The 21,546-nt window shown below is 39.1% G+C and overlaps 1 protein-coding gene across 2 annotated transcripts in view; it reads right to left on the reverse strand.

Moving 5' to 3' along the window:
* Nucleotides 1-21,546, reverse strand: part of CDC73 (cell division cycle 73) — a 180,990-nt gene that overhangs the window by 128,589 nt on the left and 30,855 nt on the right. For both annotated transcript variants that reach the window (XM_045026657.1, XM_045026656.1), the window contains exons 8-9: nucleotides 15,279-15,377; nucleotides 13,158-13,236 (exon numbers count right to left, since the gene is read on the reverse strand). In XM_045026657.1, coding sequence (XP_044882592.1) covers nucleotides 13,158-13,236; nucleotides 15,279-15,377 — 178 coding nt within the window. The remainder of the gene's footprint in view (nucleotides 1-13,157; nucleotides 13,237-15,278; nucleotides 15,378-21,546) is intronic.

The raw sequence follows: 21,546 nt of genomic DNA on the forward strand, positions 1-21,546 counted from the left end.
GATTCTAACAGACACAGAAGCCCCAATTATGCAACTAAAAGCAGCATTCCTAACAGGCTCATGAACTACATTCTACACACTGTAGATGTGTAGGTAAATAAAATTAGTTTTATAAACATGAACACACACACACACTACTAAAATCACCACAAAGAAATGTGTTAAAGATTACACATTTATTTGAATACAATAGTAACACTGCAGTTACACTAATAGCAAAAAAGTGTTAATGACTAATCAATCCTTATTCTTCAGGGCATAAACTGATCTCCAGTAAGGTTAGGATAAAGTTTTCCCTACAACTCCTAACTGAATGCATTGTGGAGGCAAGGGGATTACAACTTCCTCTGGAGTATGTTGCAGTAACCACGGTTAGAAAACTGTAAGAAACTGTTAGTCAAATATACATACTAACTAGAGAAATCAATATTATATATAATATAAGAAAATAACAAGGAATGTTTGCATTTTGTATGTCTCTGCTGATGCAGCATTTCAGAACTTAGCTGAAACAGCTTCAGGATTGTGTAAACCATGAAACCTGGTTTATCTCTCTTATTTGAGAAAACTTTGGTCTGTGTAACAGCAGAGTGTCAAGCTCCAGGTGTACCGCCTCTCCCCCAACAAGAAAAAAACCCAAGGTCATAAAAACAGATCAGTAAGGAGAATAACTATTCTAAGGCATGAACTGGACAGAGCAAGTGGGGAAGACAGTAAAGAATAGATGACAGAAGCAGACAGATAAAAGTAAGTTTTAGCAGGATAAGCAAAAATGTCTTCGTTTAGATTAGTTACTGTGATTAATAGACTCAGACTTTAAGGTCAGAAGGGACCATCATGACCATCTAGTCTGATCTCCTGAACACTGGAGACCACAGAACCTCACCCATGCTTCCTGCAATAGACCCATAAACTCTGGCTGAGTTACTGAAGTCCTTAAAGCATGATTTAAAGACTTCAAATTACAGAGAATTCACCCTGTACACTAGTTTAAACCTGTGCCCCATGACCCAGAGGAAGGCAACAAAAACCCAGGGTCCCTGCCAATGTGACCTGGAGGGAAATTCCTTCCTGACCCCAAATATGGCAATCAGTAAGACTCTGAATATGTGGGCACGACCCACCAGACACACACCTGGGAAAGAATTTGCTGTAGTAACTGAGGGCCCTCCTCATCTAGTGTCCCATTACTGGCCATTGGCAATATTTGGTGCTAGCAGTCACAGATCAGCTACATGCCATTGCAGGCAGTCTCATCATTCCTTCCCCTCCATGCATCAGAATGTTTTAATTAGATAGGTACACAGATGAGGTAACTTGGGAAATAGATTCTGCACAAAGCTACAGAACAAGGGATAAAAGATTGTGATTGACAACAAGAGCGTGTAGGAGACAGGGAAAAACAAACAGACCAGAGATTTGAAAAAAGTTGCTCTATCCCTAGGAGACAGAACTTGATTGGTTATCTTTCTTGCCTTATCTGTTTTTGCATGTATATGTCATTCATAGGTGATAATAGTATTGTCTTAAAATATACAAAATATAGGCTAAGATAAACTGTTTATGCCTAAATTGAAGTGGATCTCATTTTTCACCCACCATCACTGATATGAGAAACCTAACTAGCTGGATCATTGTCTGTTATGGTATAGCAATTTCCATGTTGTAGCCTAACAGTAATTTCAGATGGTTCAATAACCCAGCATGTGTCAACAAATTTTATACTGTGGACCGCTTCAAAAATCTTGGACCACCTTCCCTCCCAACCTCACTCTGCTGGAAACACCATACTTGGCTCCATTTAAAAGGGCTAGGCCCCAAAGTGAAGATAAGCCAGTAAGTACACTGAAGTGAGTTTTTCGGTCTGACTACATTCCACCACTACAATTTGTACACATGCTCTTTATTTCCACTCTCCTGGTAGATTTTACATTTTTAGTACCCAAAATTTTCCCTCATTGCTTACAAGCCCCACTGATCTAACCATTCCAGGTCATTCTGCAGTTTGTTTCTGTGTCCCTTTTGTTGGCTATTCATCCAGTGTTGAGCCGTCAGTAAATCTGATCATGGCTGAATTTACATCAAAGTAATAGCTGACAAAAAAGACTTAACAGACTTTAATTCCTGGAAGGAACCCAAACAGGCTAAAGCAGCACAAGGGAGAACTGCTAGGAACACAAAGGAGCTCTGGTTGAAGGCTGATTCATCCATACCTAAAATGAAGACTGTACACCACTCCCCATTTCAGTGGCACATGTCTCATTCCTGATGACAGCAGCTCTTTGCACTATCTGGAAGGGGTCCACTAATCTGTTTTAAGAACCACTATGCTAATGAAGTCAGACACCAAATTTCATTCCAAACAAGATGTTAACACACCCCTCTTTACTAGCAGTCAAATCAAAAACAAAGGGCTCCATGCAGCGGTTTCTAAACTACATTAACAAAATAACTGAATTGTATAAAATACATCAGATATAAAGAGAGACTGTTTATAAATCCCCTAGCCTATCAATCACTTATCAAATAGTTCAATAATCTCACAACTGAACTCAGCATGAGCTTCCATTTAACAGCCTCTCAATACCAACCTGCAGCTGACGAAATGGGTATTCACCCATGAAAGCTCATGCTCCAATACGTCTGTTAGTCTATAAGGTGCCACAGGACTCTTTGCTGCTTTTACAGATCCAGACTATCATGGCTACCCCTCTGATACTTAACCTGAGTATAGTAACTGAAGTTTTATTTGCAAATATTAATTTTATAGTCTTCTAATACTCAGACATATATCACATCACCCAGCTCACCCACACCAGGCTGGAAAAACATGAAAACATGTATTTCTTCAAATCAAAATCTGTGGACGCCTTGCATATTTATTCTCTATTATTAATGACATTCATTTTTTGATTGTAGGATTCTATTTCTCAACAGAAATTTAATTCTAAGCACAAAAGAAAAATCTGGGCACGGAGTATAATTAAAATTTAGAATTTTGGTAGAAAATGCTATTACACATTTACAAGACAGCAGCAAGCTCTTAAAAACCCCATGACAAGACAAATACATTTATAGTACAACTTCACTGACAACCCGGTTCTCACAACAAATTTGCTTAGTACCTGCAAAAAAGCAGCTTCAAGTTTAGAAACTGGAGACTCCCTGCCTCTATTTCAAAAATTTACTGTTCAAAAGAAGTGGCAAGTATACAATCTGAACACATTAATTTATTGTGTAAATACACCTGTACTGAAACATGAAGCAAAATTACAGGTGTGGATGAAATAGTGATGCCCACACTAAGTCCAACAGCAAGGCTTTCAGTTAAACATGGGAAAACATTTAGATGTGGTAAAGAAGACACTGTGGCCTGTAATGACAGAAAGAATACTATCAGATGGCTGTCCTACAAATCTCTCTCCAGTTTATACTAGATGGGATCACAAATAGTGTCTGTTCTGATAGCAATTCAGCTTTTGATTATGGGAACCTTGGTGGCAGTCTCAGCAGAGAAACAAAGGCCAGCATCTCACTTCTGAAGGTAGCCCCTCAAGTCAGGCATTGGTGGGGAAGTTTATATTGCTACCACCTATGCTGAACATGTTGGATAGAAAAGATCATGCAAATCTTCCAAGTTATCATTTCAGCACTTTCCATATGTGCTAACATCACTTTAAAAGTGGGGTTGATGAAACGCCAGCAAAGCAGTCTAAAAAAAGTCAGCACAGAACAATTTAGCCACTGCTCTTAAAGCAGTTTATTACTTGAATATCCTATAGAACAAAAAAACACCATCATACATTAGCTCAGTGGTCAAGCATGTCACTGGCTAAATTAAGTACACACTGTTCAAAATGAAGGACTAAGCCTTGATGTAAGAGGGAGAAGGGTGCCAGATATGCTGTCCAAAAAGAGCATTGTCTCTGTTTCAGAAGCAGTTATGAATCAAAAATGTAACTTGTTATATTGCCAAGATAGATGTGACAGGTTAGGGGTTAGAAAGAGGTGGTCTGTGCCATGAAAATGATGCCATGCATGAAGTTCTCTTACCTTCTTAATGCCCAGTCAAAATTAAAATGAGTTAAACTTAAAGAGTAAGCATAAAGGAGAAAATCTAGTATTTAAGTTTATTTTGTATTGTTAAAGACTTGTGCTGCTCACGAGCAATTTGAAAGTCAAAGTCAGAAGTGAGGAAATAATGCTGAGCAAAGCAATTGCAGTGTGTTTGCCTTAACAGCTCGATTGTTTGGAGGGGATGGGTCTGGCCAGGTGTACAGCCAGGTAACATGATCTTCCATGGCGAGGACAGACAGACCATTTATGATGGATGGAGCTGCAAGACACATTCTAACATGTTTAATGTGACATACAATAATTTAAGTTTAAAGACAAGACAACTTTTCTCCTTTTAATCATAGCTGGAGTAATAAAGTATGCTTGAGAATGAGCACTGGTCTGTGTCTACTACAGGACTGCTAAAGCAGTTCAGTTTACAGTGGGTATAATAGACTTGTTCTTTACTCTCAAAGAATAGTACTTAACATCTAAAAACTTATTTACTATTGCAGCTACCTTAACTAAAGCATTCCAATAATAGAACTTGTCCTATTTGGCATCAAGACTGTAAGGCAAGCCATCTAGGTGAGCAAACTGATACTACCTTCTGAGTAACAATCCATCCCAGAACATACAGAAACTTGGCTGCAACTCAGCAGTCTACTTACCATATCTTGCCAGGTTAAAGTGTTTTAACCCATTATCTTACATCTACACATTTTAAATTGCTTATGTTAACAAGCAACCTGATTCCCATATTAATCCAACACACTGAAATATCCAAGGTAGAAACAAACCCACATAAGCAAGCAATTTCCTAATTAAGACTGCCATGGATAATACTGTAGTAAAATTGAGATTAAAAGAATCTAAGTCCTTATGCAGTAATTGTTAGTTTAATATTATGAAACTCTTAATGTTGTAAGAGCCTCTGATAGAAGAGTTAAAATGACTGCACACACTATTTTTGTGGCAAGTTGTATATACAATTTAGTTCCAGTTTTTAACAGGTTATTCAGGAGAGCATGAGTAATGCTTTCTGGTATATTTTCCTTATATCTATTCATTATGGAGGAAAATTCAGTGAGTTTTCCTGTTACTCTCAAATGCTAATAGCATATTGAGTTTTAAGATCAGAAGCAACTATTATGATAATCTGACTTCCTACATATCACAGGCCCTAGAATTTCACCCAGTGATTATTTTCAGAAGTGACTAATGATTTTGGGTGCCCAACATGAGATTTGTTAGAGTGGCCTCATTTTCAGAGGATTGGCACTTTAGCATCTTCTAAAAAAAATCAGGCTCCCTTGAGGTGTCAAAAGTTGGACATACAATTCCTAGTCACTTTTGAAAATTTTGGGCTTAATAGGTCTTTACTGCTAAATTTGCTAAAATACTGACAATGTGGTACAAAGAAAAAAAATCAAATGGTAAATGATAAATTTGAAACAGAAAGTTTTTAACTTATTACCAACAAGGTATTAGGAGAACTAGAAATATTTAAAAATAAATGCTGTACTAATATATTTCATGTAAGGAATTCTTCTCCCTTAAGTCTGTCCTATACCCCACAGACTACAGCAGGAGTTGCAGAGTAGCTTCACAGTTCCAGCTTCAGGTTGAGGATTCATCTCTTCCCCCATTTTGCAAGACTTTGCATTATGTTCCTAATAGGTTCTGTACTCTGCCTTTGTACAGGGTATGAAAATTTAGTGCTTAATGAGGTGATACTTTTTAAAGCGTAAGTAGTTTCTTTTCCAATAATGTTCTAAAATACTTTGTATACTGTGAAAAGCCCAAAAATTATCTATCCCACTTCCTAGAATTTGTCTTAATTAATATAATAAGATTTCACTAGATAAAGCTCAACCCATGCCTTCTCTCTAGGTTTAGCTGTTTCTAGGTTTCCTATCCCAGGATTGTCCAACCCAAACACAAGGTTCTTTTTCCCTCTAGGGTACAGAACTACTCCCCACCTCTGTATGTCCATACTGTATCAACACAAGAGTAAGAAACCACCAGAAAATGCTTAATGAATCTAAGTGCCATCAATCCTAGTCACAGGAACAAGAACACTGCCAGCCAGTTACTCTTTTGTGTTAACTAACTCCATGGGGAAACTGCACCCTCCTTGCCTAGGCATGAGACAGAGAGAGAAGGGGGCTTTTTTTTTTGTTTTGTTAAATGCAATTCAAAATTTTTGGTTGTTTATTGTACTTGATTTAAAAGAGCTCTTATCAATTTTGTTAGAGTACAGTCTATTTTCTTTTACAATAATGAGATTACTGTGTGCATATTTAATCACTATGCTGCATAGATCTACAATTTACTTCTTTTTTAACTTAACTGTATTTTGTGGATGCTTCAATTAGCACAAATTTAGCAATGAGGCAGACTGCTCTTGAGCCATCCAGATATAACAAGGCTCAGAACCACATTATCTCCCCTCTGAAAAGATTATGATTGTTCCCTTCCCTACATTTTATACCATATGGAAATCAAATAGTAGCTAGTTTGACTGATAGGTGAACCATTAGTCTATCCAAGAAGTGCACATTGCTATGGCTGACACAGGTTTCAAATTGTAAAAGCAGATATATAAAATATGATACAAGCAATAGACAAGAAATCTATATAGTTGGGAGAATTTTGTAGTTTAAAAGATCCTGGTCTGGTGAAATGAAAGTGCTGTAGTCACCATGTTTGAGCACACTGCACTCCTCTTTCAATAATCAATTACTACATTCTTTTTCTAAAAGAGAGAGTTAGCATATTAAAGGCAACCCTACAAAAACTAATCCTGTTGGTAACAAGAATGAATGCCACACTACATATTCAGCTCTTCACACAAGACAACTTGCTTTCTTCTATGTTTTCAAGACTGGCATTAGTGCCCAATATGATTTGCTGTCACCCAGGCCAAATGATCTTTCAAATGCATTTCACTATGCCAGGGGTTCTCAAACTTCATTGCACTGCAACCCCCTTCCGACAACAAAAATTACTAGAAGATTGTGCCGGGGGAGAGGAAGCCCTGCCACCCTGGGCAAGGGGGCCAAAGCTGAAGCCAAAAGGTTTCAGGACTGGGTGGAGGGGTGTTCATTAGGAACTGGGGAAACTTCTGGGATGGGAGGAGCCTATACAGGAGAGATGGGCTCCACCTAAACCAAAGTGGAACCAGACTGCTGGCACTAAACATTAAAAAGGTTGTAGAGCAGTTTTTAAACTAGGAGATGGGGGAAAGCCGACTGCTGCAGAGGAGCATGTGGATCGGACACAGACTTCTCTTAGGCCTGGTCTACACTGGGGGGGGGGGGGGTGTCGAACTAAGGTACGCAGCGAATAGCGTAGCTGAAGTCGAACTACCTTAGTTCGAACTACTTACCCGTCCTCATGGCGCGGGATCGACGTCCGCGGCTCCCCTGTCGACTCCGCCACCGCCATTCGCGGTGAAGGAATTCCGGAGTCGACGGGAGCGCGTTCGGAGTTCGATATATCGCGTCTAGATGAGACGTGATATATCGAACTCCGAGAAGTCGATTGCTACCCGCCGATCCGGGCGGGTAGTATGGACGTACCCTTAGGGGAGAGTCTGATGATAGAGAATCTCCAGGTTATAGTCAGGAGCAGAGGACTGAAGAGTATAATGTAAGGGCCGGATCAGATGATAAACAGTCACATAAAAAAGAATCTGGCACATCAGAAAAAGGCAGGCTAATAAACAGGGACAAGTTTTTAAAGTGCTTGTACACAAATGCCAGAAGTCTAAATAATAAGATGGGTGAACTAGAGTGCCTTGTGATAGAGGAGGATATTGATATAATAGGCATCACAAACCTGGTGAACTGATAACAATCAATGGGACACAATCATTCCGGGGTACAAAATATATCGGAAGGACAGAACAGGTCGTGCAGGGGGAGGAGTGGCACTATATGTGAAAGAAAGTGTAGATTCAAATGAAGTAAAAATCTTAAGCGAATCCACATGTTCCATAGAATCTCTATGGATAGAAATTTCATGCTCTAGTAAAAATATAACATTAGGGATCTATTATCGACCACCTGACCAGGACAGTAATAGTGATGATGAAATGCTAAGGGAAATTGGAGAGGCTATCAAAATTAAGAACCCAATAATAGTGGGGGATTTCAATTATCCCCATATTGACTGGGAACATTTCACTTCAGGACAAAATGCAGAGATAAAATTTCTCGATACTTTAAATGACTGCTTCATGGAGCAGCTGGTACGGGAACCCACAAGGGGAGAGGCAACTCTAGATTTAATCCTGAGTGGAGCGCAGGAGCTGGTCCAAGAGGTAACTATAGCAGGACTGCTTGGAAATAGTGACCATAATACAATAGCATTCAACATCCCTGTGCTGGGAAGAACACCTCAACTGCCCAACACTGTGGCATTTAATTTCAAAAGGGGGAACTATACAAAAATGAGGGGGTCAGTTAGACAAAAGTTAAAAGGTGCAGGGATAAAGTGAAATCCCTGCAAGTTGCATGGGCCCTTTTTAAAGACACCATAATAGAGGCCCAACTTCAATGTATACCCCAAATTAAGAAAAACAGTAAAAGAAGTAAAAAAGAGCCACCGTGGCTTAACAACCATGTAAAAGAAGCAGTGAGAGATAAAAAGACTTCTTTTAAAAAGTGGAAGTCAAATCCTAGTGAGGCAAATAGAAAGGAGCACAACAACACTGCCAACTTTAGTGCAAGAGTGTAATAAGAAAAGCCAAAGAAGAGTTTGAAGAACAGCTAGCCAAAAACTCTAAAGGTAATAACAAAATGTTTTTTAAGTACATCAGAAGCAGGAAGCCTGCTAAACAACCAGTGGGGCCCCCTGACGATCGAAATACAAAAGGAGCGCTTAAAGACGATAAAGTCATCGCGGAGAAACTAAATGGATTCTTTCCTTCAGTCTTCACGGCTGAGGATGTTAGGGAGATTCCCAAACCTGAGCTGGCTTTTGTAGGTGACAAATCTGAGGAACTGTCACAGATTGAAGTGTCACTAGAGGAGGTTTTGGAATTAATTGATAAACTCAACATTAACAAGTCACCGGGACCAGATGGCATTCACCCAAGAGTTCTGAAAGAACTCAAATGTGAAGTTGCGGAACTATTAACTAAGGTTTGTAACCTGTCCTTTAAATCGGCATCGGTACCCAATGACTGGAAGTTAGCTAATGTAACGCCAATATTTAAAAAGGGCTCTAGAGGTGATCCCGGCAATTACAGACCGGTAAGTCTAATGTCGGTACCAGGCAAATTAGTCGAAACAATAGTTAAGAATAAAATTGTCAGACACATAGAAAAACAAACTCTTGAGCAATAGTCAACATGGTTTCTGTAAAGGGAAATCATGTCTTACTAATCTATTAGAGTTCTCCGAAGGGGTCAAACAAACATGTGGACAAGGGGGATCCGGTGGACATAGTGTACTTAGATTTCCAGAAAGCCTTTGACAAGGTCCCTCACCAAAGGCTCTTAAGTAAATTAAGCTGTCATGGGATAAAAGGGAAGGTCCTTTCATGGATTGAAAACTGGTTAAAGGACAGGGAACAAAGGGTAGGAATTAATGGTAAATTCTCAGAATGGAGAGGAGTAACTAGTGGTGTTCCAAGGGTCAGTCCTAGGACCAATCCTATTCAATTTATTCATAAATGATCTGGAGAAAGGGGTAAAAAGTGAGGTGGCAAAGTTTGCAGATGATACTAAACTGCTCAAGATAGTTAAGACCAAAGCAGATTGTGAAGAACTTCAAAAAGATCTCACAAAACTAAGTGATTGGGCAACAAAATGGCAAATGAAATTTAATGTGGATAAATGTAAAGTAATGCACATTGGAAAAAATAACCCCAACTATACATACAACATGATGGGGGCTAATTTAGCTACAACGAGTCAGGAAAAAGATCTTGGAGTTATCGTGGATAGTTCTCTGAAGATGTCCACGCAGTGTGCAGAGGCGGTCAAAAAAGCAAACAGGATGTTAGGAATCATTAAAAAGGGGATAGAGAATAAGACTGAGAATATATTATTGCCCTTATATAAATCCATGGTACGCCCACATCTCGAATACTGTGTACAGATAGAATATCTTTTTTGAGGTGAGGAGACTACATCACTAGAAAAGGTTCAGAAAAGGGCAACTAAAATGGTTAGGGGTTTAGAGAGGGTCTCATAGGAGGAAAGATTAAAGAGGCTAGGACTCTTCAGCTTGGAAAAGAGAAGACTAAGGGGGGATATAATAGAGGTATATAAAATCATGAGTGATGTTGAGAAAGTGGATAAGGAAAAGTTATTTACTTATTCCCATAATACAAGAACTAGGGGTCACCAAATGAAATTAATAGGCAGCAGGTTTAAAACAAATAAAAGGAAGTTCTTCTTCACGCAGCGCACAGTCAACTTGTGGAACTCCTTACCTGAGGAGGTTGTGAAGGCTAGGACTATAACAATGTTTAAAAGGGGACTGGATAAATTCATGGTGGCTAAGTCCATAAATGGCTATTAGCCAGGATGGGTAAGAATGGTGTCCCTAGCCTCTGTTCGTCAGAGGATGGAGATGGATGGCAGGAGAGAGATCACTTGATCATTGCCTGTTAGGTTCACTCCCTCTGGGGCACCTGGCATTGGTCACTGTCAGTAGACAGATACTGGGCTAGATGGACCTTTAGTCTGACCCGGTACGGCCGTTCTTATGTTCTTATGTGTTCAGCCCCAGCACGTCTAACCCCAGCTGTGGCAACCCATTAAAATATGGTCCCGACACACACTTTGAGAACCGCTGCACTATGTATTCATTTAGATATTTAACATCCAAGTTTTCATATGACTTCATCCATAAAATGGATGGATATACAATAGAAAAAATATGAATATGCCAATCTATCAGGTTTTTTATTTTTAATATAATCTAATTGTTAAAAGTCAGCTGTCACACTTAATTTGTTAAAAACAGGATAGAATCATAACAAGTTTAAAGGATGGCATGAAAGTTGATTGACCTGCAGAATATTAAGGAGAAACTACAGAGCAAAAGACAGAGCAATAGACATTTAGCTGCTGATAGTTATGAAGTGTTACTGTTTTTGCAGCTTAAACCTATTTTCCACTTTAAAGTTCGGTACATCATACATTGAAGGTTATTATTTTTATCAGATGGTTACATTTCCAAAAATTATTTGCACTTTGTCAAAGGCTGATGTGTTCTGCTTAAAGGTTTGTCAGTGTTTATTTCCATGCTCTGCTAAACCCACAGGGCTTTTTGTTTTTAAAGATGTAAAGCCATGGCTTCTATATCTTTGAGGACATGAAATAGATTTAGAAATAAGAACGTGAACATTCCCTTTTTACAAAGCTATGGGTACTTGAGATGCCACCATGAGTCTCAATCTCACCCAATCAAAAAGATGCCATACAGAGAATACATTATAGAACCCACATGGGTTGGAAACTTTGAATGCAGAGGACCCAGGTTTGTCTCAATTATTAATCATCATTAATGATAATGGAAGTTACATGGCTCAGCTACTAGAGTTACTGTGCGTCAAAGCCAAGTAAGCTCTCTTGTCCTTCAATCTTTCCCAGAATCCCAGGTCCCATAAGGTCTCCATAAAAAGATAACCATAGCTTGATAGCTTTATTGTATCTGCTTTTGTCTTTAGATTATAAGCACTTCAGAGCAGGGGGTCACTATCTCATATTAAATGTAGCACTGAAGTATATATAAATACATTATACATATGAAGAACTGTCAGATTTGATTTTAAGCCACACACATTAGGTACACTGTATGGTACAGAAAAAAACTACAAATTATCTTTAGTCTCTGCTGTTTAGGATACAAAAACCATAGCTCCTCCAGCTCCACATGGGTTTTAATTAAATTACACTCCTCTTCCAATTTTTCAAAATTTTGTACTCTTAAAAAAACCACCACAGACACATACACCACTTAGGCCTGGTCTCCACTGGGCGGGATCAATCTAAGTTACGCAACTTCAACTACATGAATAAAGTAGCTGAAGTTGATGTACTTAGATCTACTTACCGCAGTGTCTTCACTACGGTGAGTCGACTGCTGCCGCTCCCCCATCGACTCTGCCTACGCCTCTTGCCAAGCTGGAGTACAAGAGTCGACGGGAGAGCACTCGGGGATCGATTTAGATGCGATAAATCAATCCCCGCTGGATCGATCGCTGCCATACGATCCGGCCGGTAGTGAAGACACACTCTTAGTGCCCAAGTCGTCAAAAGAAATGGCTGACTAGCAGTTCCCCAGTGTGGATTCATTGCTAGGGAAGAAATCCCCAGGTATTCCCTTAGCAATCTCCTAAGGAATCTGAAGGCCAGTCTCTGGCTCTGTGGCTGACTTTATAAAGTTATTGAGGCAATTTCCACGAACACTACACCAGTCTATGAATTAATCTTGCTGTTTAAAAATTAAAAAAAAAAAAAAGAGCACCAGTGCAGCATTGAGGTATGTATCAGTGCCTCTGAAAGTATAGGTTGGCATATCTCCACTCTTTCAACCAACTCCCTCCCTCCCAAGGGACGGGAAAGAATAATGGACCTGAACATGTTATGTACTAGGCCCAAAATATTTGAGGCACCCATTAGAAACAGAAGAACCTTCAACTTTTTTTTTTTTTAAAGGATTTTTTTCCCTTTAATTTCAGGACATACATAATCTATCGGATTTTTTTTTTAATTAGTATTGAAGTTGACTATTGGCTTAACTAATATATGTGCATACCCATGCCCTATGAGTTTAAACTACTTATGCTATCTCTGCCTTGAAACTGAACAAAAAAGTGTTTAACGTGTAAGTTTTGTTTTTAACTAGACAATCTGTTTCTTAAAGGCTAAGGCTAAAAAAATCATTTTTAATAAATAAGATTCCTAGCTTGTGTTACTACCAAAGACTATATGTGAAGATGTTTCAGTCATCATTTATGGGCTTATACTTTGCACTTTATTCAGCTTTGACAATGAAAAACAGGCAAGTCAGTTTCACTTTTCAGTTCTCAAATGCAGTGTTTCCTTAATGCTAATTAGTACTGTGAGATCAACTTACCTTCCTTTCCCTTAAATCTTTCCTGATCGTATCTGTTGTAGGCAGCTGGAATAGACTGCTTAGTCCGTAAAGTGGGATCCTAAAACAAAATAGCAAACAAAATATGCTACTGCATCTCAAAATATATGTTGATTAAGACATTTTAGTCTCTGAACTTTGGAAAATATTGTATGTGAACTGACTTTACAGTTTCGGGCAATTATGTAGGTGTAAGTTTTCAGACAGTTGGTACTTTTAATTAACTTCATTTTAACCTCTTATTGAGACGATATATTTTAAAGAAATACTTAATGGCATGCAAATCTAGAGAACTGACAACATTCTGAAGCAAGACAAAAGTAACAACAGAAAGCCATGTTAATTGAGTTAATTGACTGAAATCCATAGTTATCAATTCCATTCATTTGTGAACATCTTGGGGCTCAAGAATGAATTGTCATCTGACAACAAATGGCTGGTTCTTCAGCCACATGCACAGAAAACTCCACCACAAATAAAGAGGTGCTAAACCTATAGAACAAGATTAAATTGAGAGGGAAAAAAGGCATATTTAAATGCATTTTCAAAATGCTACCAATCTAACGATGCACTAAATATCGATTCATGCATCTTTTTCATGGGTGACTTAGTCACACAGTTACAATCATTCCAAACTGTATGTCTGAGTAGTCCTATGAACAATTTATGAAATTCAGCATAAAGCAAGCATTTAAATGTCGAAATTCATCTTGCTTCTCCAATCTGGTACATATAGCACAGAGGTATCAAAATAAGCTGAAGTAAGATTAACTGGCTTTCATAGCAGATTACCATTAGGAGTTCAATAATTTAGTTATTAAGTTTTATTAAACTCAACAGTAAATATCACAACTCAAAACCATTGTTTTTCTAATGCCTAGATAGACCTGAACAATAAAAATGTAAATCATAGAATATCAGGGTTGAAAGGGACCTCAGGAGGTCATCTAGTCCAACCCCCTGCTCAAAGCAGGGCCTATCCCCAACTAAATCATCCCAGCCAGGGCTTCGTCAAGCCTGACCTTAAAAACCTCCAAGGAAGGAGATTCCACCACCTCCCTAGGTAACCCATTCCAGTGCTTCACCATCCTCCTAGTGAAAAAGTTTTTCCCAATATCCAACCTAAATCTCCCCCACTGCAACTTGAGACTGTTACTCCTTGTTCTGTCATCTGGTACCACTGAGAACAGTCTAGATCCATCCTCTTTGGAAACCCCCTTTCAGGTAGTTGAAAGCAGCTATCAAATCTCCCCTCATTCTTCTCTTCTGCAGACTAAACAATCCCAGTTCCATCAGCCACTCCTCATAAGTCATGTGCTCCAGTCCCTTATGCATTTTTGTTGCCCTCCGCTGGACTCTTTCCAATTTTTCCACATCCTTCTTGTATTGTGGGGCTCAAAACTGGACACAGTACTCCAGATAAGTCCTCACCAATGCTAAATAGAGGGGAATGATCACGTCCCTCGATTTGCTGGCAATACCCCTACTTATACAGCCCCAAATGCCATTAGCCTTCTTGGCAACAAGGGCACACTATTGACTCATATCCAGCTTCTCATCCACTGTAACCTCTAGGTCCTTTTCTCCAGAACTGCTGCCTAGCCACTCAGTCCCTAGTCTGTAGCAAATCTATCTTTTTGATTTGACACAGGCATAGGACAGCTGATTCGATCTGTTGCTGCTCAAGAGTCATGTTCCAGATTCTTAAACATTTTACTACTTTATCTGTCAAAAAAATACAGTTAGCAAGGCATTTTGCTGGAAATGGCTATAGTCTCATCTAATATAATTCTTCCAAGTAGCTGCAGAATGCTAGTGAGTGTTTGGTACATACAGTAGTTGGCACTAACTGTTCAGTCTGTAAGTGGCAACACATATTGAACAAATGAAGCGTATTCAACTCCTCCAAAACCACTATATACAGTTTAAGGTAAAGATGATCTAAGGAAAAGTTCTGCATGAAAAAGTTACTGTAATTTATTTAATTAGAACCAAACAAAATGAAGAGTAGTTTCAGAAGAATTCTTGCCATTATTTACTCAATTCAACCTTAGCTATGGAGCCACGACCAGCAGGTCCATAATAAGATGATTTATTTCTTACCGCTGGTGCTGTATTTGGTGCAGGTCTCTGTTCAGGTGCACGACCTTCTTCTCTGGCTTTTACTGACTGAAGAATCGCAAAAATATTCTTGGCAAAGTTCTGGAAAACAAGTTAGACACTTATGAATCCCACTGACCATCAAAGCTGGTTGGAACACTAGAAATACAGCTAGAAGACATTTTTTGAGTCAACACATGTGCTTCAAAGAGTATATGCCTACTTGTAAACAGAGAAAAACTGCATACAAATTATAGAGACTTTGTTCACCCGTTTGGGAGTGCCTAATGAACTGAATCATTGTGCCAGGACACTCACACATCTAATGGATTTCCATCATATCACCCAATCTGTTCAATGTAGGTGAGGCCCCTCAAAGATATGGAGACACCTAAGTTCAGCAATCATTAGCCTGTCACCACCAAACTTTTTTATCCTGACTGAAACCAGATTCTACGATTTTGTTCCTCTCCATAACAATGCTCTGGATGAAAAACAGCCATCAAACTCAATACAAAGGTGACATATCATGTACCGACCCTAGCTAGATTGACTAGTGGTCTAGTCTGATGTGGCAATTCCTATTATGCTGGTAGGAAAGGAAAAGCTATCTGATTATGATTGCTACTTCAACAGAGAAGTATGGCTTCTCTTATCTCAATGGTTTGTAATCAAAGGAGTTTAGTGGAACCATTGGTGCTCCTAGATTTCCAGGCTGCAGCAGCAGTATAAAGTGCATTCCCATCTTTTGGGTTGAGAAATCTTAGCAGAAACCTTAAGGGACTATAAGGTTAACACCCAAATCTGAATCCATTAAGAAAAAATAATTCCAACTAAACATTTTTAGCTGGGCTTCAGAGAATTTCCCAGCTTCTAAGCTGGGTGACTTAGCAACTACCAACCCTGGAGCACTGTGGGCTTGTCTGTCAATGCAACCATCCACCAATTACACTGTCCTACTCAAAGAGCCTGCAGAACTTGAGACTACTGCTTCAATTAGAACAATGCTGGCCTGCTTAAGCCTTGGTTCTGCCCCATCTAAAAAAATGTGACTAATAATCCGAGCTGGTCAAAAAATGAAGTTTATGGAAATATCTGCAAATCATTTTATGTGGAAATTTTCATTCTAGCTGGTTAGAAAATGAGGAGGAGGAATTCATAAAACAATTTTTACATTGAAATTAAAGCTTTTGAGACTTTATTATTAATTATTATTAACACAACCAGCTCTATTAACAATACAAGAATAGGGTGGAATGGATGCAGGCTGAGCACCAAAACAAAGCTACTGGGTATTTATGGTATTTATTCTGAGACCGTATCCTTTGAAACTGGAGTATACTCAGCCATTTATGATTGCAAAGATACCTGCGTGCAGATGCTAAAGCAGGGGTGGGAAAAATATGGCCCGTGGGCAACATCCAGCCCGTCAGACCTTTTAATCTGGGGAGCGGGGTCGGGAGCTTGCCCTGCTGCTCCCGCTCGGGAGCAGGGTGGGGGACTTGCCACATTGCGCCCACCTGGCACTCCCTGTGTGTTCAGGACCTGCATGAAGGCACGCATGTTATTCTGGCTGCACAACCCAAACAAGCCATCAGAGCCTGGAATGTGCAAGCCCACATGCCAACTACTTGTTGGCTTAGATGACTGATGTTTCAGTAGTGTTCATTTTCCACTGCTGAAGATAAAAGAAAGAGTAGTTCACCCCGGAGTGCTCAGTGTTCAGTGACAGTTCTGGGCTGTCGAGACCTATGGAGATTTCTGAAAGCAGGGGCTGGTGAATCTCAATGAGTTCCAATGACTGGAAGCTGATGCCCAACAAATCCAGGCTAGAGAGAAAGGGCGTGGAAAGGGGGTATGTTTGGTTTAATTATTGTAATACATTGTTATGATGGTATATTTATAACAGTAAGTAAGGTTTTATGTTTATTTCTACCAAAATGTATCTTTAATAAAGAACATTTATTTGAATATCTCTGAATTGTTAATTTCGTGAACATTCATGGCCCACCATACAATTTCCATACCCAGATGGGGCCCTCAAGCCAACAAGTTTGCCCTCCCAAATGCTACAGTGTATTTAAATGTACGTTAGAACAGTCTCTTTAAAAAGAAATTGCAGCGGAATATAGCTTTCAGTAACATGATCCAGTGTAAAAACCATGACTAAATCACCATTTCTTTAGATACGAGACAAGAAGCAGCATATTGTCAGCCTGACAACATGTATAAAGACATGACTATCAAAGATGCAGTCAGAGACGTAGGGAACAGCAGGAGATTTCCACAGATCTCCAAGTAAGTTCTGAACTTGGAGAAGAGTGGGTGGAGAGGAAAGGGAGGGAGGAACAACTCTTCAGCTGGGCTTAGCTTCTGCAGAAGGACATCTAAAACTCACCCACAGAGATGCTTAAAGTCAGTTAAGTTTGGGGTGCACTCAGACCAGCTCTGCATATAGTGGTGTGATGGTAGACAATAATTAGTTTTGTTTGGGCATAAGAGTTGGCAACACACACAAAGTCAGTCCTGCTTCTTATAATTTTCAGTCCTGGCTGCAGCTAATACCAATACTTATCTATATCTCTTTAGTCCTACATCTATATTAAGAGTAAACATTCAAAAATGAAGCTTTCACTGTTGCATGTGGGCTCATTCTGGAACGCAAAATTACAATCTTGTGACAGAAAAAAAAAAAAAAAAAAAGACAGTCAAAGTCAGTATTGCAACCAGCTGACCTACGCAGCTAGTGCTTTCTGAAAGGTAGAAGCAACATTAAGCTTTCATTTTTCATCTCGACACACACTTGTGTCTGAAAATTCCTCTAACTCCTGCTCCAAATTTAACTTAAATTCCAAATTGTGCACTTTTAGATTACTAAAATTCCCCCATTTGGGGGCACAAACTAACAATGGCTTCCTTATTGAAATCTTTGGGTAATTTGAAAAGTACTTTAAAAACTACTGACTACATGGAAATCCCATTGTTTGTCGTTTCTCTTTGTCTGGTTACTACTGTCAGTCATGTGGAAGCTATTCTAGTTGCTTCCGAGTTCATCTGTACCTGCTATTTATTCATTATGTTATATGGACAAACTTGTTATCAAGTACAAAAGTTAATCAGAATTTTCCATTTACCCTTTAAAAAACCCTGAAATCACCAAAATATCAATCAAAGGGGAAAAAATCTGCTGGGAAGCGAAAAGTGTGAAAGAACAGGACAGCTGCAGATGGGGAGCAAGGAAAATACAACAAAAGTCAGGCAAATATAATGAATCATTTTCTTTTAAATCATACTAAAAAAAACCAAACAAAAAAAAAAAAAAAAAAGAAGAGTGCTCCACAGTCAAACAGTCCATCTTCACTTCCAGAATTATCCATTTGGTTTTTAAATGACATGGGGAAGTGCAAATGTTGCCCAACTGGTGCCAATTCAGGCCTCATTTCTACAAGTTACGAGCTGGACATCATTGCCTGCAGAATGAAAGTCTCAGGTGGCAAGTGAGAAGTCGGTCAAACTAGAGCCCTTCATTCTGACCCAAACCCATTAGAAACGTTGGATCCAGGTCAGGTCAAATGAGAAGATAACCAGACCCTCCCTGGCTTGGATCAGGTCGTTTCTCCTCCTCGCCTGTAGGATTGGCACTGTAACATCAGAGTGCTCTGCACCTGGCAACCAGCCGCTGCCACATCACTGCTCTGCATGTGCTGCGGGGTGAGCATGCTGATGAGTTGCAGCACCTCTCTATCCACAGCATACACAGTGCATCGGGACAGGGCAGACATTCGCCAGCACATGCAGCCATCGACATTCCAAAACCACAGACAGGAAATGGAGGTACTGGCTGAGGCTTGGCAGGTAGAAAAAGAGGTTTGGATTGGAAAATGACTCCACCCCTTTCTGATTCAGGTCCTGTCACGCCTAAAAATTAAACCCAAGCAGATCTCTATGTCAAACTATATTACATGCAGATTTTGTCTGCACTGTGGCTTGTTACTGACTGGTAGATGAACTTCCAGTATTGTTTTAATGCAAGTGGTACCCACATTTAACCCATCTTTTTAGCTGGGCTTTTAAAGAAGAAGTAGACTGATGGACTGACAACTAAGTTTTACTGGGTCTGTGGTTAGGTTAGTGTGCATGAGATTTATTATGGGACATTGCAGTAAGTAATACATTTTAAGATTGTGTGAGATGTTTAAAGAACGTGAAATGATTAGAGGCTGAATTAAATTCTGTAGCAGTATAAATACAACAGCCACACACAACCTTTCACAAACAGCTGCTCTTTGAATAAAGTATTGCTTCCTACGGTTCTAATTAGAGGTTTCAGCAGTTCTATAGTGTACTACAGTCTGTGCAGAAAATGCAGATAGCTATTTCCATTAAATGTGTGGATTATGTTTCACAGAACAGATTTCACACCTCATTTGTTCTGCATTATTACACTTTATTCCACTAGTATTTTTATATTAAAAGGGTATTACATGAAAAAGATATTTGAAATTTTTATGTGAAACAGAATAAAGACTAATTCAGAAGTTTGAAACAGCTATAAACATTACAATATGTCAAAGACAGACAATGACTAAAACTGCATAAGAAGTCCATTTGCTTCATTTTTATTTTTTTTCCCCTATCAATACTTTTATGGAAAATGGACTCTGCCTTCAGGGTTTCCATGAGGCTGGTCTATATAAGAAAGCTATTGTAAAACAAGCAAGGGTGTGAATTTAAAATGCAATAGCTATTTTGTGCTAGCTCCCTGTCCAGACACACTTATTCTGCACTAAAAGTGCGTTTGGAAGTGGCCTAACCTAAACTGCACAATGTCACTCAATGTACAGTAAGCGTTCACATGGAGAGCCATTCCCCGATAGCTATTCAGGTAAGGAAACTAAGGCATGAAGGCAACTCCCCGGCATAGACAAGCTTTTGTTAGAAATGCTGCTCCTGTGTGATGGATTATTCATTTAGGACCAAATTACAAACCCCTTATTCAAACAGAATAGTACTTTATTTCATGAGTAGTCCCAAAGAATTCAATGGGATTATTTGTGGAGTAAAATTGAACAGTAGTCTACGTGAGCAAGGGCACAGAAACCTGGCCTTAATTGCAGGTACAACACATATTGGGGGTGTTCTTATACAGAACAAAAAACGTACATACAAAATATGTATGTTGATCTCCATTACAAATACTAGTGTAGTCATAAGTAAATTCCCATAAAGATGAAATGAGGATTGGGATCATAAAATGAAACTTCCATCAGATCTGCAGTGTTGTTGTGGCCATGCTGGATACAGTAACTCCTCACTTAACAGCCCAGTTAACGTTGTTTCGTTGCTGATCAATTGGATTACATGCTCGTTTAAAGTTGCACAATGCTCCCTTATAACAATTGTTTGGCAGCCGCCTGCTTGTTCACTGCTTGCAGAAAGAGCAACCCATTGGAGCTAGATGGTGGGGGCTTGGAACCAGGGTGGAACAGCAGCCCCTATCTGTGTACAGTATTAAAGTGGTTGTTTAAAACTGTGTGTGTGAGAGAGAGAGAGAGAGAGAGAGAGAAATTCCCTGGAACCTAGCCCCTCTACTACCATTTACATTAATTCTTATGGGGAAATTGGATTCACTTTAAAATATCATTTTTCAGGAACATAACTACAATGTTAAGCGAGGAGTTACTGTATTACAGAGACAAGTTGGGTGAGGTAAAAATCTCACATTCATACTGTTAGACAGTCACCATTTTTAAACTACAAATTTATTCAGTTTGAACAAGCTAGGAACAAGGATACTAGCTCCTAATTTAACTGGGCATACTTCACCCTTATAGATTGCTTCAGATATCAAGTGCACTGCAATAGCTGTGAATTTCAGGACCACGGAACAATTCTGCCACCTAGAGCTCATACACAAAATTGCTTTTACACTCAAAGAACAAAATGGGTTTTTTTGTTTGTTTGTTTGTTTTAATTTCCAAGCTTTATCTCACCACCTTATAGAGGTCTTATTAAAGTGCTACAGCAGCACCCAAGTCTACTATACAGAACCTTTAATATAAGGATATCATTGCAAAAGTATAGAATATTAAATTTCTAAAGTTATTATATACTGCTGTGGGAATGGTTGGAGACTGTATTCCCCTCATGTGGAAACAACTCCACAACTAGGAACATTTTAAAAAATAGTTAGAATGACAAAAATCTAGGAATTTCAGTGAAAGCTACTTGGTCTTCATTCAAAATTTCTATCACAAATTGCATCACTTCA

Source organism: Mauremys mutica, chromosome 8, assembly GCF_020497125.1.
Source record: "Mauremys mutica isolate MM-2020 ecotype Southern chromosome 8, ASM2049712v1, whole genome shotgun sequence".
In the NCBI taxonomy this organism is placed as follows: Eukaryota; Metazoa; Chordata; order Testudines; family Geoemydidae; genus Mauremys; species Mauremys mutica.